The sequence below is a fragment of the Sipha flava genome, unplaced genomic scaffold (assembly GCF_003268045.1).
Source record: "Sipha flava isolate LNK unplaced genomic scaffold, YSA_version1 164_pilon_pilon, whole genome shotgun sequence".
In the NCBI taxonomy this organism is placed as follows: domain Eukaryota; kingdom Metazoa; phylum Arthropoda; class Insecta; order Hemiptera; family Aphididae; genus Sipha; species Sipha flava.
Genome location: NW_020271825.1, coordinates 1,570,616 through 1,588,913, shown reverse-complemented (window position 1 = coordinate 1,588,913; position 18,298 = coordinate 1,570,616). Strand labels below are relative to the sequence as shown.

At 34.7% G+C, this 18,298-nt stretch overlaps 1 protein-coding gene across 1 annotated transcript in view; it reads right to left on the bottom strand.

The window, feature by feature from the left end:
• Positions 1-7,931: 7,931 nt before the first annotated feature.
• Positions 7,932-18,298, bottom strand: part of LOC112679550 (max dimerization protein 1-like) — a 181,042-nt gene continuing 170,675 nt past the window's right edge. Inside the window, exons 5-7 of the mRNA XM_025549403.1 lie at positions 16,746-16,962; positions 8,128-8,245; positions 7,932-8,013 (exon numbers count right to left, since the gene is read on the bottom strand). Of these exons, the coding sequence (XP_025405188.1) occupies positions 8,130-8,245; positions 16,746-16,962 (333 nt within the window). The 3' untranslated portion in view covers positions 7,932-8,013; positions 8,128-8,129. The remainder of the gene's footprint in view (positions 8,014-8,127; positions 8,246-16,745; positions 16,963-18,298) is intronic.

Sequence of the window (18,298 nt, the reverse complement as noted above, 5' to 3'; positions counted from 1 at the left end):
ACATGGACACCTTCTGCACGTCGTATGGGTTCCATTTCGACGGAATTCACCCCGACGGCACTTCGCGATCTCATTCGTCATAACATTATTGAAACATTAAGACGGCGATTTCGGTCCAAAAAATGTCGAACACCGTTCGAAGTATTCGGTCAAGTATACGGACAACGAAAAATAACGTCTGCGCAAGTGCCGTTCGACGCGCAATGACATTAGAACGCAGCGAACGCGCACGTGTATACCGTTCCCTTTTACCGAAAACCGATGACGGACGGCGAGGGCGAAACGAAAGAATTACTCGATGACGTATTTGCGCACGATCGGGTACGGACGACGACGACCGCGACGGTAGCGGATTTCGCGTGCGGTCGGGCAAACCACGAAAGAAGAAAGGAAAAATCGGAACGAACGGCGTAATCTTCGATTATACGCGTATAGTTCGGTAGTTTTCGAACCGTTTGGGTCCTAAATATTAAAATGCCGACCGGAGGCTATTTCCCTTGAACCCATAACCGAGGATCAAGGGCACCGGCGTTCATTTTTTATTTTTTTTTTACCCGCATCGTCGAGCGTTCGTATCATTTTTTTCCCTTTGAAAAACCGCCGCACTGGCGGTTCCTATAGCGGAACGACAAAGGTTGTGGTCCTCAGGGGGTAGGGGGGGATCCTTGATTTTCGAGTTTTGCGACCGGCACGCGTTGCACATCTCATTCGAATACTACGAATACTACTATCGAATACTAATCGTTACAATACCGTGGCCGAGTCGAACGTTTTGTTCGGATGGAAAATTGGAAAAGTCTCACACTAATACGGTGTCAGCGCGGTGAGCTAGCGAACTAGCTCCAATGCGGTTTTTTAGCAGCAGCTAAATGTTTCTCTTCCGAAATGGCGACATCTCACGACGGTTGTCCGTCGTCGGATCGACGACCACACGACGGCAAAAATAGAAAATCAAGTACCGACGTGAAAACACATGGCCAGCCCGGACGGCGTTCCGATTGATTTGGCGACTACGATCACCATCAGTTATCGTCCATTGTTTGCTTAACGAGTCAAGCGTTGAACTTCTTTTGGAAACCGAAATCGCTACGATAATTATATTTGCGCGCAAACCGCATTCGGCTGGACTTGATGACCCGGTGACATTTGTGTTCGATAACGGCGTAACAGTGGCCCGCGCATCTACGATGGCGGCCAGAAAATTTAATAGAGTGGCGCGGAAGGGCGTACATGTCAGAAACATTGGTCATGACATTTAAAATCCAACTATTAACACTAAGAGTTCTTCGCGTCCAAAAAAATATACTATTTTTGTATAAATATTCAATAATAACAATTACGTTGTTAAAACGTTTTTCAATCTTCTTCTACTTTTTTTTTTTTTTGTCATATATTTTATCATTTTTTATTTTTATTTTTATTTTGTTTCAACATTCGAGGGAGGGAGAGGGCATGGCAATATTCACTACTTATTCTATCGTTCGTATCGCGGCAAAGCACCCAGGTCAGGTCGTTTGTGGATTACTGTGTATTCGTCGAGATTTCTGAAACTAAAAAGAAATCGTATTTTTTTTCTTTTTCAATCTAGACTTTACGAAAATCGATATGATGGGGCGCGCACGCGGTGTTAAACGTGACCGAAAAACTCTCTACAATGTGTACGATTTTGCCATGTTTCACAAACATACCAGGTTTATATACCACCAGTGGATTATGTTGTGTTCTTAAAGAGTGATGATAAATCATACCAAGGTTTCAATGGTCTTATTGAGACGTTGAAAATTGTTAAAAAAAATAAAATTTTTTATCTAATAAAAACGATATATGGGTTATTATTACCTATCATTAGTGTTTTAATTATTTAGTTTTTGGTAAATACAAAAAAAAAAAAAATCAATACTGATATGTGTTTAGTAAAATAAATCGAAATTTAAAGCGAAATCGCAACAATGAAAAATTCGATATTAATTATAAGTCCAAGCCTCGCCACCAGAACACTAACCACGGTATAAGTATACATATGGTGAGCGGGAAGGAACACGTGGTAGAAGGCGTTTGTAAAAGCGAAAAATTTGGTTTAACTATTGATACGCGTGGTGAACGGATAAGAATACAAAGTCGTCAAGTCGTCTCCATCTCTTCTCGGTTCAACCGTTGAAAACGATAAGACAGTATTTCGGTCTTCTCATTTTATAGTGGCAAGCTAAACGTTCCCCCTTTCCGAATCAAACGTGAGTTTAAATATTTATTTTTGAAATCCCCAATTTCGGACGCACATCTAGAATCGATTTGCGGTCATAGTTTATACACGCACACACACACACACACACACACACACACACACACACACATAAAATATGAATAAACAAGTGAAATACAAGCCTTCTCATTATACATGCACGTATGTTGGTAGAATTAAATAAATTACACAACCCGTGTGAGATCCGACACCGTTTCTGATGTTTATCCGATGCAGGTTAGGCATCATCGTTGTCCTCTCGTCGTCGTATCCGTTCCATACGAGCTTCGCAAATAAATAAGCTGTGCCGTTTCCGCGACCGATTCTCACTAATTTCCATCGATATCGTAAGAAAATAAATATAATAAAAAGCTACAAATCATTGGTTCGAAAGGAAAAAGACGCGCGCAGAAAACGAAAAAAGAAGATACAGAAAATAAAAATGTTCAATCGAAAAATTCTTTTTTTTCCAACCTCCGCCGGACGCCATCCATATCCGCAACATTCACCGCTACCCATTCGCGTTCTCTTCCGCTCATCCAAAACAAAGAAATCGACTTTTTTTTATTCTTTTTATCGCTAAGACCCGAATCCTCGGCAAGCGCACGCGGAAAGGGCAACAAGCACGTGATTAAAGAAGGGATGATGACGTCATGGTTATTATAACTTCACGTTTGGTTGGCTACTTCCCTTGTAATGTATAACAATGATAATAACAATAGGCCGGCAGAAGGTCTCTTCAACAGGGACAAAGTATTTATACGCATGCGGTAGGTTTCAAATCGAAATCGCGTCGAAAAATATCTTAACGGAAAATAGCCTAACTGACGGAAAGCGTCATCGTAAAATTGAACTTGCAGTTCTCATTCGAATTATAACCACAATGAGATTAACAATGAGAATTCGCACTCTGCAGTGTTTTTGCTTTTTCGCGTTACTTCTGTGATTGTGGACACGTTTCTCGCGGTTGAACATTTCAGAAAGCATGATAGAAATTTAACTAAGCAAACTAAGCACGGTCGCAATAATACGTACGAGGAAATGGACGGCGATAGTTCTAGGTAAATAAATAAAAAAAAAAAATTGCTCAAAAATGTATAAAAATCAAATCACGATTGAAAACCCTTAACCATATTCGGATTCGTAATCCTTAATCAGATCGATTAATCTTAATCAGATGATCGTCTGTCAACGATAGAATTGCATTTTCACACGATCGAAATACTGTATTACCCGTGCGGTCCGCAGAACGTTTGCGTTACAATAATAGTGACGAAACATTGTCTAAAAATGTTGTAGTCTTCAGCAGCTGCGGCTGGCGAACCGAAAACGAATCACAATGATATTGCGTCGCATTTTACTATCGCGTACGTACGAATTCGCGTATTCCAACGAATCTGTACAACGTCAACCGTGCGAGATGGGCTGCGAAAAATACATTGATTATTCTATTTGAACTAACGGCATCGCTTCGGCCACGTTGTTGCTGTTTCGGCCTCGGGGGGAGCCGAGAGGTCGTATAAAACAGTACGGATCGAGAAAGGAATTTTACCCCGACGACCAGTTTCTATGTTGCACCGCGTATAATAACGTGTCAACGCGGACCGGAAATCCGATTCTTGGGCGACTACCGAGAGGAATACGGGGATTCGCCTTCTGTCGTAACCTACACGAGTGGTAGTGAAGAGAGACGATCGCCTGAAAAACGTTCAGAAACGATTGCGCAGTAAACGGGAAATTATTTTCAGCGCGGTGGTATTACAATATCATAAAGGGATTCACGTCCAACGGAGAGGACGAAGAAATCTCTAGACTCAAGAGTGTCTTGCACGCAACGTTATCACTAGGGTTCGGAAGTTATAGGAGCCAAAAATGGTAAAATATATATGCAAATATGTACGAAAAAATGATAAAATATGCAAAAAAAATATTTATTTATTTATTAAAAGTTATTTAGTAAATTATAAAACCTTATATTTAAAAAAATTGTATTATTGAAAACTAAAATATGGCCGGTTGGCATTTGAGATTTTATTGAACTGAAAAAATAGTTATTTTAAATTTTATTTATTAAATAATATTTTCATTATTTGTGAAATACTAAATAAATAAATGTTGTATAATGCCTATTAAGTTGTTGCATTGAACTATCAATATTTTCGTTAAATTCATAGTAGACAATAAAAAATAACAATAAATAACCACGAAAAATAATATTGAGTTTTATATGATGCACGTTTTCTGCGTTATTAGCGTTGTGTTAAGTAACGTTATTTAAAATAAATTGGTTAAGAATGAAAAAAATTAGTTAATTAATTTTTTAGAAAATATTAAATATGCATACAAATATGCGAAAATCAATGATAATCGACGAAATATGAATTTTTTTTTCTAAAATTAATGAAATATGTAAAATATGCATTTTCAATTTTCAATTTTTAAACTCAACATTGTATAGCTCGGATTTCTAGCTTAGTCCGCCTATAAATTGAAATCATACAGAATAATATGCACCTCCTATAACTTCCGAACCCTAATTATCACGTACTACGCTTGCTGGTCACTTGATCTGAACAGAAAACGGCTATCACTGGTTCAGAGCATTCTCTGCGTTCAAACGGTAAAGCCCGCAATTATGTAGGGCATTCGAAAATGATGATAAATATACGTTTGAAATCCTTGAAACCGACGGTGACTTTTGTACTGTTCCTCCTTTGTCGCGTCCTAAACGTTGAGCACATATTCGATTGTTATGCATCGTACACGCGAGGAGCAAGAACAACAGACATTTGGCGAAAAAAACAAGAAAACGCGCAAACATAAGTAATGCAAATAAAACGCGTTCAGACTCAGTATTTTTGTTTGTTTTCTGTTTTTCATTGTCGCATTCGGGTGTTTTTTATTTCTTTTCGCCTTTTTCACGCGTCACGTCGCACCGACAACTCCACACGCACGCACATGATAACGTCTGTAAAACACTCACAACTCATAGGATAATATTCCACGGTCGGATTGGTACAAGCAGCAAAACAATAACAATACATTATATAATACGTATACCGTTTACGAAACGGAAATATTATTGAAAAGCAGTAGCTTAAACTGGTTGGTGCAAATGTGGCGGTGCAAAGACATGTTTTTGCACCACCAGAAAATTATTGAAATTTGTATATCTATAATATAATTTTCAAGAGCCAAGGAAATCAGCATACTAAAAACAAAATTTGATTGTTTCTTTTTTATTAATATTATAATAATAAAGGTTTTACTGCTAAAATAATTCAAAATTTATTTGTTATTTAAAGAAATATATGGGAAAATATATAGTTTATTGGGAAGAATTTTACTAAGAAAATTGGAAAATTGGTGTGCTGGAAATTATAAGTTGAGAATATGCCTTTGCACCACCAGAAATTAGATCCAATTTACGTTACTGTTGAAAAGGTTCGCGGATAATTTCACTGACGGATGAGAGAGCTTCCATATCAACGTATGGAACAAGCGACAACGGAAGCCCGAGCTCGGTATAGGAAAAAAAATATGTATATACTAGTATATACACATGTATATACAAAGTTAAAGGTAAATATTAACAGAATAATTTCATATTCGAGTACACAAATATATATATAATATGTTCTAGAATATATTATTTATTTTCCAAGATTTAAGTTAGCGGTGATAGTTTTATAATGATCGTGAATAATACTGTCTGTCTATTAAAATTTTTATTATATATATATATATATATATATATATATATTATATTTAAAGATTTTTTTATTTTACGTCTTGTATGGTTTAAAAAAAAAAAAAATATGAAAAATATATAAATTACGAACTTTAAACATATTTTAATATTTTAAAAAAGATAGATAGAGAAGAGAGAGAGAGAGAGAGAGAGAAAGCCCATCATTTCCTCTTTCACCCACACCCGTTTCACATATACGTGAAAACCTCTGAAGAAAATGATTGATATGCGCATCCGATGGTTATATGTTTATATACTTTCTCAAATCACAAAGCATGCGCGTATACGAACTGTGCGAGTGTGCGGGTGAATTCGTAGCATACCTTAGTCCAAATAACGGCGAACCCCGGGGGGAAGGTCTCGTTATTCGGGAAACGAACGAGACGGTAAAAAGGAGACACGTGCGAGAGACGTATTCGAGATCAGAACACCGGACGAGAAGAAAAGAAAAACACGGAAAACGCGCGAGACGTTTTAGCATCCCAGAGGCTTTAACCACTTCCACCTCTCTCCTCAGCGTTCGATTGCCAGTGTACACATTACACAACATACACACACACACACACACATATATATATATATATATATATATATGTGTGTGTGGTGTATTACGTATCCAGGAAGGTCCCCAATAATAGACACGAATCTATATAAATCGAATAAGGGAGTTTTGGTCGTCGTCGTCCTTGTCTACAAATGATTTCTATCTGAATATTCGACCGTAGTGATCAGAGATACATGTTATACAACGTTATCGTGTATACATTTGCATACACCATTGTCAAGGCTAGACAGAGAAGGAGAATGAATTTTTTTTTTTTGTGAAACGGTTTAGCGTTTTCCTCAAGTTCTTCCATTTTATACATAACGCTTTTCAGGTGAGAAATAGGTATATGTTATATTTTGTAAACGGTATCGCCGTATATATTCAATTTAAAACAATATATTCATATGTATATATAGTCTACGTCGATATTAAAATAATTGAATGGTTCTATACAATAATATAACATGTATATTTTAATATTATACGCCATAAATTATTATTTGTAGTAACAGAACAAAAAAAAAAAAAAAAAATTGTACGTCTATGAATATAATACATACACATACGTATACATTATATATTATTATATTATTATACTAATAGTAAGAAAGAAATAATACAAATTACGAATAATGAGATACTGATAAAATTGCGTAAGGGTTAAAAGTTTGTATATGTGTGTTAATATATGTCTTACATACACATACATTACATATTTTTATATTGTATATGCAGTACATATATTAAGTATATATATATATATATATATATGCTATAAATAATTTTTTTGTTTGTTTTAGTTTGAATCTCTCCTCCGGAGTTCTGGCCAATCACCAACGTATGTATATAAATAAAAATTAAAAAAAAAAAAATGAATATAATATATATATTATAATAATTATTTGGTGACTAGAGCTGAGTAATTTTTGGTGGACATCGCTGGCTCAGGCGCGGGTTACGTACACGAAGGAATATAATATTACGGGAAAACGGTGTGTACTTATGTCGTATATAATACATACATATTTATATATATATATGGTTGTTGCTCCGTTCGCGTGCAAGTTGTGTATGCGTTGTATATCATATTAAATTTATGTAAATTGTATACGATTTAAATATACGGATTCACGTACACAATGTTTACGTATATTATATCATGTTTTCTGATCATACGATCTCGACGAATCACACTAACACGGCTTGGAGCATTGCGGTTGACTTACGCGCACGTTTGCACATGTATGTACCATGTGCGAACTATGCATGCACACAATATACATATACGAATGTATACACGCGTACAACATTTTTAACGTGTACATGTTTAATAAATTAAATTTTTTTTTCTTACAATTTTGGGATTTTTTTTTAATTATAGTTTTTTTTTTTTTAAATTTTTTTTATTTATTAATATGTTATATTTTCTTCATCATTATCTTCGTTTTCTTCGTCTTCGTATTTTGGTCACCATGTCTGTATTAAAAGGTAAAAAGAAAAAAAAACACAAAAATCAGTTTTGATTGTGCTCAAAAAGGTGTTCGTGCGTTTTATCTCACCCACACGACGTATTAATCAGTTAATACTCACGTCTAAAAGACCATTTCGGAAAGTGTGATGCGGCATGTAGAGAGAGCAACGCCACTGTCGCTGGACCCCGACTGTATGCTGCCCGTATCGCTTACCCATCCGGTCACATCGATTTCGTCTGTCGGAAAAAAAAATTACATTAATTGATTAGCATCTTATTGATTAAATTATGTATATTATGCAAATATAATTCAATACATTGTCTAAGGATTCCGGATTAAATATATTTATGGAAAAAAAGATTTAAACAACATTACGCAATAATATAATGTAAAAATTACTGTTTTTTAATCGTACTATAATTAATAATAAAATAATAAAACAAATGCTTAACCATGAATATTATTATATTTGTAATGTATGACTGGTTTCGAATAAAAATTCATCATTAGGTGCATACAAAGTTCAGAAAATCACGACTGAATATGAAAAAAAAAGTATGTGTTTGTATATATCTGATGATGAATTTCAAACTCGAAACTGGTCGTACATTGAAAATATAATACTCCAGGTTAAGACTTTATGTAAAAAAATTGTTAAAAACATAAGTTCAAATCCGATGCATCGATTATACAATAATTAAAGGGTGAGAAAATGCTTTGAACATTTTTATTGAATATTCTCAAGGCTAGACAAGCGCTTTAGTTAAATGCTTGTGGATAAAATTTCTGTATAAACAATAATTTGAATCAAAAAATAAGATCAATTCAGGTGGCTTGGATTACAACATATTATATTAATCGGTGTACAGTGATACGGACTGAGCCGACCTTGTGACGTATAACAATTTTCCGTATCGATATAATAGTCATATGTACATGCATGCATGCGTGCGTGCGTGCGTGCGTGTGTGTTTGTGTATATGTGTATGTAAGTAGGTGATAACTATATATATATATATATATATATATATAGAATACAATTTACAATTAATATATTAGTCGGTGGCGGAAATCCATTAATCTCCGACGATGACGACGGCGGCGGACGTGGAGAAAAAGAAACAAGAAATAAAAGAGAGATGACCGAAGTAATAATAATAATAATTCTAATACCAGGGAAACAAAAAGTGGCGGCAACAGTATGAAACTGATGCGCAAAATTCAAGTGCGCATCCGTGCGAATTCGTATTCTCGGGGCCGATTTATCGGTTAAAAGGACCGCGGGTGGAGGTTTTGGGTCGATTTATTACCGATGCAATAGGTGTCGTCGTCGCCCACCGTCCTCCGGAGAATAAATCTTTTCCCGCTGGTTAATTGCATTCGTCTGCGGTACGGTCGCCCGGACTCGGTGCTCTTTTTTCATAACCCTTTCTACCTCCCTTCTCCATGGGTTCCCAATGGTCGTTTTAACGCCGGCAGCTACACGACGATAACTATTATACATCGTCGTGTCGTCGTTTCCCTGTGTCCTTTTCGATGTCATGCACGCAAGAGGGGGTTGGGGTGAATTAATATTACACGACACGAGGGTAGTAAAGTAGCGGGAGCAGCACTAGTACTAGCACCAGTAGTACGTGAATACGAGATACATACGCGCCACAGGGACTGCTGGTAACACCACCGATTCTTGTCGTAAATCATACGAGCAGACCCAACAGATATACGCGAGCACACAGCTCACATAATTTATATGTGTATATATATATATATATTATTTACGTTATATAAAGCGCACGTTTTTCGGGAGCAAGAAAAAATATAATAATAATAATACTAAAATAATAATAATAATAATGACGACGGTGACGACTGTATATAATAAAAACGGCAACGTCAAACGTTATACGTATATGTGTACAGAAAAAGCATATATATATATATATACTCGTATATATACAGTGTATGTGGTGAAATTCATTTCGGGGTGGGTTCCGTAAATAATGCGCATAGTTTTTAAACGCTATAAATTACACGGGGACCGAACTGCTGCTGCTGTTTTGCAGTTGTTGTCGTTGTTAAGGCCCGTTTTGATTTCCGGCGCGCGCCCCGCCACCACCCCTTTTTGCATGCCTCCTCATCGTCTACCGGTTTTGATTTATCCCAGTTTCGGCTGGGTGTTTTATTTTTTCCTGTCTCCTTCCACCACCCCGTTCTTATCCCGTCTTGTTTGCCCAACCAACGACCCTATCTACCCTCTCCGTATCATACCGCACTATACCACCGCTTTTCCGGAGGTGCGACGTGAAAACGTATTTTCTTTGAATTTCACGATTTATGTCAAAACACGCACACACGCACGCACATATATATTTATATACATATATACATGCACAAACACATTCGTGCGTTATATAGATGATGGTTTTTAAATCTAAGCGTTTTAATATTAACATTGATCGAAGTTTAACAATTTTTAACAAAAAGGAATCTTTATCACAGTGACCTCCGTAAGTGCGTGACATTACAGTGGACGGAATGTCAAAATAAAAATGTTAACTCCGCGCGATATTTGGTTATGTATACTTTGGTTTGGATCATTATCAACTTTTATGTCATGGAAAAACGATTTTAGCGATACATGTTTTATGAATTTGTCAAACAAACTATTATAACATGTATTGATTTTAACAAAAAATAATACAACATATGATTTACTTTATCATATATATATTTTACGCATATGTTTTGAAAACAGGTAAATATTATACTTAGACTGAGGTATAAAATTATTCAAAAATGCATAATAGATTGGTAAAACTATGGTCTGGGCTAAGTATACAGTGTTATGCAGTTTCATAAAATTATTAAGTTGAAAAAAAGTATAATTGATCAATATAAACGAATTTATCGTTTATTGTATAATTAATAAATGTATTAAATCAAGAAGCATTTTAAAAACAATTTTATAATAAAATTTTAACGATAAACCTAATCCGTTTGCTTACTGTAAGTCAAGATGAACCGAATCAATAAATTTGATTGATAAAAACTAAAAATGTATATAAGAGTTCTCAATCATGAAAATGCGTTGGGATAATATTAACAATATGGTCGTTAACTTTCATTGTGATAGCTTCTGATACGGGAAGGTTGATGATCAAAGTCGTGTTACACCAACTTGTGCAATGATAAGTTATAGGCAACATGTGTATGATGTATTTCTTCGTCTGGATCGTAAATCGACCTAGAAACATTTTATACCGCCTTAAAAACGCGAGAGAACTATCGTTCAACAAAACGAACACACGGTATTAAATTTTGGTGAAAGTGGACTTTTCTTTTTGTTCTGTGACGAATGACTAGAAAAACCGTTGTCATGTTTTGTTATCGATCACGAAGCCACAAAAGTTCTATGGCCGCTATAGAAACGGTGATAATTCAGGAAATTAATTAATCTTTAATTGATAAAAACGAGGAAGTAGTAAAATATAAGTGAGCTTTAAAATGGTGATGATGTGAGATAATTAAGAAGGAATAAATTTTTCGATGATACCTTGAATAATTAACATATTTTTTAAAGTTAAGATAGTTAAATTCATGATGCATAAATAAAAAAATGCAAAGTAATAATATTATTCTAATAAATTATAAAAATACAGATTTTTAATAATAGATGATACATAAATAAGTGTTATGCAAATACGAAAAATCTTCTTAAAACGATGTAAATAATACTGCCACGGAAATAATTATTCCAATGTTCATCAATGTTTTTATAAAAAAAAAAAAAAATTGATCTTTATGGAGATTAACTTTTACCCAAGTCCAATTAAAAGATCTAGTTTAGTCTACGATGATATATAATTGTTATTGATGGTGTGATAAAGTCTTGCACAGTCAATATGTATTATACTCGTAATTGTGTTGAATTTTTCTCAGAATAAGAAATAACTGCAAAAGTAGGTAGTAACAAATAATACACAACAAAAAGTATATTGAAATTATTTTAAAAATATACACATTTAAATACTGAACATTTAAAATACTAATATTTAAATAACTGTGTCTGAAAAAATATTACAATTTGGGTGTTTTTCCATGCAGTAAACTACGGTACTTCGACAGAAAATGTATTTTAGATTAGATTATGGTTTAAATATTGTATTTGTAATGGCTCTCATACACATTTTGATAGTGAATAAGTACATTTATCTATATACTATACTAATATGACGGTCGCAGGTTTCAATAAAGCAAAAACGGATTTATAATGGTTTAAAGCGGGATAAAAACTTTTTGGCAATGGTTCGAGCGGCGGGCCTAAGTGCTAATTGATAAGTAATAAACGATATCGATTACTTGAGGTGAGACCTGGGCATAGGGGTAAGTTCCTGCTGTAGTAGGACCCTGTGCGGTGGGGGATGGACAAGAGGAGAGCAGTACGATAAAATTTCGAGCGAGACCGGACAAAAGACCTTTGGGGCGCAATTAAATCGTGTGCATAGCAAGGATTAGGGTCATCGGAGTACTAAAACTTTTCTTATTTCCTTGGCGGGCGGATATTTTATGTGGCAGCAGCAGTAGCAGCATCAGGGAGGTGACGGTGGTGCACGGTTAAACCGTCCAAATTACTCGGGAACGATTTAAAACGACAATGTCGGACGTATTTCCGTCCGTAGAACCATTCGACCGGTTAATGGAACAGGAAATTGAGCACATGGAAAAATATATACGAAATACGCGTCGAAAACGAGATGCCACTTTTCCACCACCACCGCTTGTCCTTCACCTGCCATGTTTTCTCGTCGTTATTCGCTCTTATTTTTCTTCTCTTTTTTTCTATCCTTTGTCCTTCCAGCTGGCCACCACTATCACTGCCATCAAATTTTCTTTATCCGTCTCAAAACTAATAACACTAAAACCACGCGCGTGCGCGTCATCATACACGCACAAAACTTTCTACCTTTCTTTCTCTCTTTAATACGTCATTATCCGTCTAAACTGCTCCCACCCGGACCTAAGTCTCACAGTCATAAAACGTCAAAAACGTTTTCTCAAAATTACCTCAATACGGAGCAAACAAAACAGACTTCCAGTGAACTAGCATTTATATACCTATAGCCGACGAAGAAGTTTATACATTTCCCCCCATTTTTCACCAGACTCTTGCGGTTTTTAATGTACATTTTCGCAATTATTCTATGTCTACGTCAAAGGTTTTACTCTTGATGACATGTTTATCAGGTAAAAAGGATGTCTAAAAAATACATCATAGTTATTACGACATACATTCGAGAACAACAACCGCGTGAATGAGTTCATACAGTGAATCTGGACGATTGTTGGTCACAAGCGGTTTTTCTTTTTAAACAAATCGAAGGTGCTATAGGAGAATAAACGAGTTTAATTATTTCATTTTCAGAATAAAAACGCACGTATTGAGTTGGCAAAACTAATCGGTTATAAGCTAATATTACTAATAATATACGTTTATTATAGTTATATTATTATTAATATTAGTTAAGTTAAAGTTAAGTTATATTATTGTTAGTTTATTATAAAACCCATTATAAGGCTAAAATTCAACGCTGCTATTATAATTATTTGTACATCGCTGTATATATATATATATATATACTCGATTAAATAAGTTTAAATATTTTATAACCAGCTACTCGTCGCAGTAAAATTAATTTCCGCTTCTATGTTATTCAAGTCTCTAATGAATGGCTAATTACGCAGAATTGTCGTTTTTTTTGTTTTTATTGGTGGAGGGGGACCTTTAAGCCGAATTTAATGACGTACTCTTTCCGTAACGATGAGTAGGAGGAGAAAAAATTGGCCTTCTCATCAATCCTCTGGCCTTTTAATTTCGTTTCTGTCAGTTGGGGAAAAAGGATGAAAAACCTTCCGAGCATTATTTGCTGAGTTTATTAATGAAATTAACGAGAGAAAATGCGAAGAGACGTGACCCCGTGGCCTTTGAATGACCCGTGCTAAGATATTCACTCGAAAAACAATTGCGGAGAAATTAGTTAATTTAAACGAGTTGAATGCGTTTGCCTCTGCCGCGCAGTACCGCGGCCGAACGGTTCATGCGGGCGTTGCCCCAAACAACAGCGTGGAAGGATGGATAAAAAGCTGGTTCAAACTAATGAGGAATGTCGACTAACGAGCTAAGAAGTGCATTTTTCCCTATCTTCACATTTTATCTCGTGTTTTTTTTTTTTTACATTTTTACGTAATGAAAGTTCTTATTTAATATTCGTTTTTATGAGAAAAACGTAACATTTGCACGCGTCCAAAAACTATTTGATATATTTTTTTAAGACTTCTCACCATACCAACTCGTCTGAACAACTTGAAAATACTCCAGAAAAAAGAAGAAAAAAAATAATTCCTTCCAATGCTATTTTTTAAAACGAAATTATTTATAAAAAATACATTTTTAAATATAAAATTGAAGTTTGTGAATTGTTGTCGTTTTTAGTTTTATAATTTAATGTTTATATATTACATGAAATAAAGTATAGATTCTATGTAATTCTGAGATACAATAAGAATTGACGGATGATTTTGAATGCTAATTTATATGAATATAATTCCAATCCACAAAATTGAGAGTACAATATTTTTCTTTATAATAAACTTCATTCAAAATTAAAAATAGAAATTATAAATTTATTAGATGCCAAGCATTATTTTTGTATACAACCATGTTTTATTGATATAATTGTATATAAGAGTCTTATAATGAAGATGTTTGAAATTATATAAATACTTTTTCGTATAATAGCGGTATGGTGCCCGGCTTAAGGGAGGAAGGAACATATTTTACGAACGCTGAAAACATCTATTTTGTGTATGCATAAATGAATACGAATACGTTATAATCTTTTTCTCGTAATGAAATAAAACAAATCACTAAAATAGGTTAGTAGATGGCAGAGTATGGTTATATAAGCGAATTTCAATTACTATGTGCAATATGAAAATTAAAGCTTTTTTTTTGTTTTCATATGCATACACATATAATACAGTGCACTAATCGAATATATTACGTACGTATAGTACGATATGTATATAGACTTATAATGATTTTAGCACATAGGCGCGTATAATTTAATTAAAACGCTTTCTATCACATAACACTATCTGTTGAAGGGTTTCGTTGCGCATGGGCGGTAATGCGGTTAGAAAATTGTTCGCACAGGAGTCATTGTCGTCGACCTTCACCATGAAAATTCTTATACCGCCATATATTTCATACATATAGGTATTATTTTATATGTCGCACGATGTATTGCTACCGATATATCGATGACAATATAATGTCATTTGCGTACTCACACTACATATAACTCGTACGTAGACACGAATTGTATATTTATTTATTATAATTCCATTTGGTTTAAAAATGTAATCTTACGCGAAGAACGTTGTGTAGGTGACACTATATACTATATATTGCAGCGTACATTGTAACCACATATTGTCTATATATAAGTACTGACAAGTATCATGAGTATATTGGTATATTGGCTGGGGGTCGAGCACACGCCATAGGAAGCTAACTATATATATACATATAGACGACTGAACGTATACAGCGTTGACCTCTAATGTTTATTTTTAATTGAAAATCGTTATCGCAAACGTGTAATATATATACATTCCCTGGAGAGGGCGCACGTGGCATACTGCAGGGCGATTCGTCGTCAACGCGTTATACGGTCGTTTTCCAATATCCGATACTTTACCGTTTTTCGTTTGTTATTTTATTTACACGAAAATCGTCGTTTTGGCATTCAAATGTTTTTAAAACGTTAAATTCGACTTTTATCGTAAAAAAATAGTATACTTTTGGGATATTTAAATACACTATCGAATTATGGATAATTTATCATTGATTAATTATTTTTGAACAAAAATACTCTGAAATTTAAAATATAAAATTAAAAGTAACCAGATTTAAGGTTTAAAAACAAATTCGCACAAAAATCTAAAAAATTTTATGTAAAACTAATTAATAGTGTCAAAATTATTTTAAAACCAAGAATAAAGATGATTAAAAATTAACCGAAAATATTACTGAAATACAGAAAATTTGCCATTATTTAGTATAATTTAAAGAATTCTATATAATTAACGTATAAGGCCATTTAAAATGAAATTTAAATACATAAAATATTACATTATTATTTAAAATTTAACCTGCAAGCATTCAGTAATTTGAAAAATATTTCAGATACAGCTTAAAGGCATACATATACCCCTTGAGTTTCAGATTTGTTACCCCACGGTTGTATTTTAATCCAACGGCGACTCATGTAATTACTGGTTAAGTAGCAGACTTATAATAACTATAGAGATTAATTTGAGAGTATCCCTTGCGCATTCTCGGGCGCGTCCGACCGTTTTCACTCATATTGCGAGTCAGAAATAATTTCGGATCGATTGAGTGCGAGGGGTGCATGCGTTGTCAGGGGTTGTTATACCAAGAATCAAATCACCCTCATTCATGGATACTCCACACCTCCTCATCACCAAAATCTATTTACAGAACGTTGCCCACCATTAAGGAATGGCCGACGACGTCTATATAAAACATATTATTTAAAAATTTGCTCACGGAGGAACCTTTGGAGCTGACATAATTGAAAAAATCTGTAAACACTGGTAGGATGACTCAAAATAGGAAGAAGAAGCGGGTATTATTTTTATGAGTAAAATTACCCGATTCAGATATGGATGGTGATGAAGACGTGCTGCACGCAGATGAAGAAGTGGACGCGCCAGACGCAGTCGTGTAGCTGCTGGACTCGGACACAGATCGACGTTTGTTCACGTTCAAATTAGTGGTCAACTGGTCAAGTCTCCGCATGAGATATCTGTGCTCTCGGCTCAAGGTGTCCTTGTGCATCATGTGTTTTTTTTCTTGCGATTCCAAGTTCTGCGAAGAAAAAAAATAATATTTAATTAATTGTTGTTCATTATTAACATGTTATTATTTGGGGTCAATAAGTATATTCAATTTTAATTCAAAATAATCGACACATATTTAATAAAAATCGTAGTTCAAAAATTTGTAATATTTAACGAATATTAAACTTGTAATATAAAATTAACTTGCAAAATACGTTTTTCTTTGTCATGTATATACAAGAAAAATAGAAAACCAATTTTTAAAAAAAAAAATATGCCATATAATACATGGCAATAAAAAAATGACATAAAAATAAAATTAATGACTGTAATCGCGGAAGTAAATAGAAAAATAAAGCAATAGATATTAGACAACTTTTATCCGAGTTCGATAGGACTTTGTATGCAACGCCCATGATCATGATTGTTTTACATCGAACACTAATGAATTATAATCGTTTTTTAGTAATAAAAGAAAAATTACTTCGTTTGTTATTATAAATCCTAGCCCTCCCCACCCTCTGACTATGTAATATATTATATACAAGCAAAGTAATTTTTCATTTACTACTAAAAACCGATTGTAATTTATTAGTGTTCAATGTAGAACAATCATGGGCGTTGCATACAAAGTCCTTTCGAACTCGGATAAAAGTTGTCTGATATCTATTGCTATATTTTTCTATTCACTAACGGTCGTTAATTTTATTTTTGTGCCATATTTTTTTTTAGCATACGCACTTTTTTAAGTCGGTATTTTGTCAATTGGTTAAGGAAATAATCCGTACACTCGCGTATACGCGAAGAGGTAAGTTGCGGGGAATAGTTTCAATCGAAAGGCGAATGGTTTGTTTTTACGAGCACGTAAAGAGCACTTCGACCGAGTTCATTGTAAGTCCAAGACGAGAAAAGTTGAACGTCTAATAATTTATTACAGATCTAAGGTTACAGAACGGTTACAGAACGGCTTGAGTTATCGTGCGCACGCATAACTCTTCCGTGCAATATTAAACGATTAATAACGAATGACTTCCGAAAACGCGCATTCGTCGTACACAGATACAGTGCGAAGGAATTAATAATCTGACGATGGCGACGACAATGACAACGACGACGACCTCGTTGGCGAAGCAAACATCCGTTTCGAGGACAGTCCCGAGTTCCGCACCATGGCCGTGGCCTGTACCCGGAAAACATACAAGTACGCGCCCGAGGGAATGGAATTAAAGCCTATTGTCTTCCTTAGCGCACAATTGCAACGAAGGGGGATGTAAGAGTTGAAACGTTCTATAAAGGTTTAAGGGTGTATTTCCGCACATACAGTTCGGAACACATGCGTATACAGAGTGGTTCTTTAAACGCAA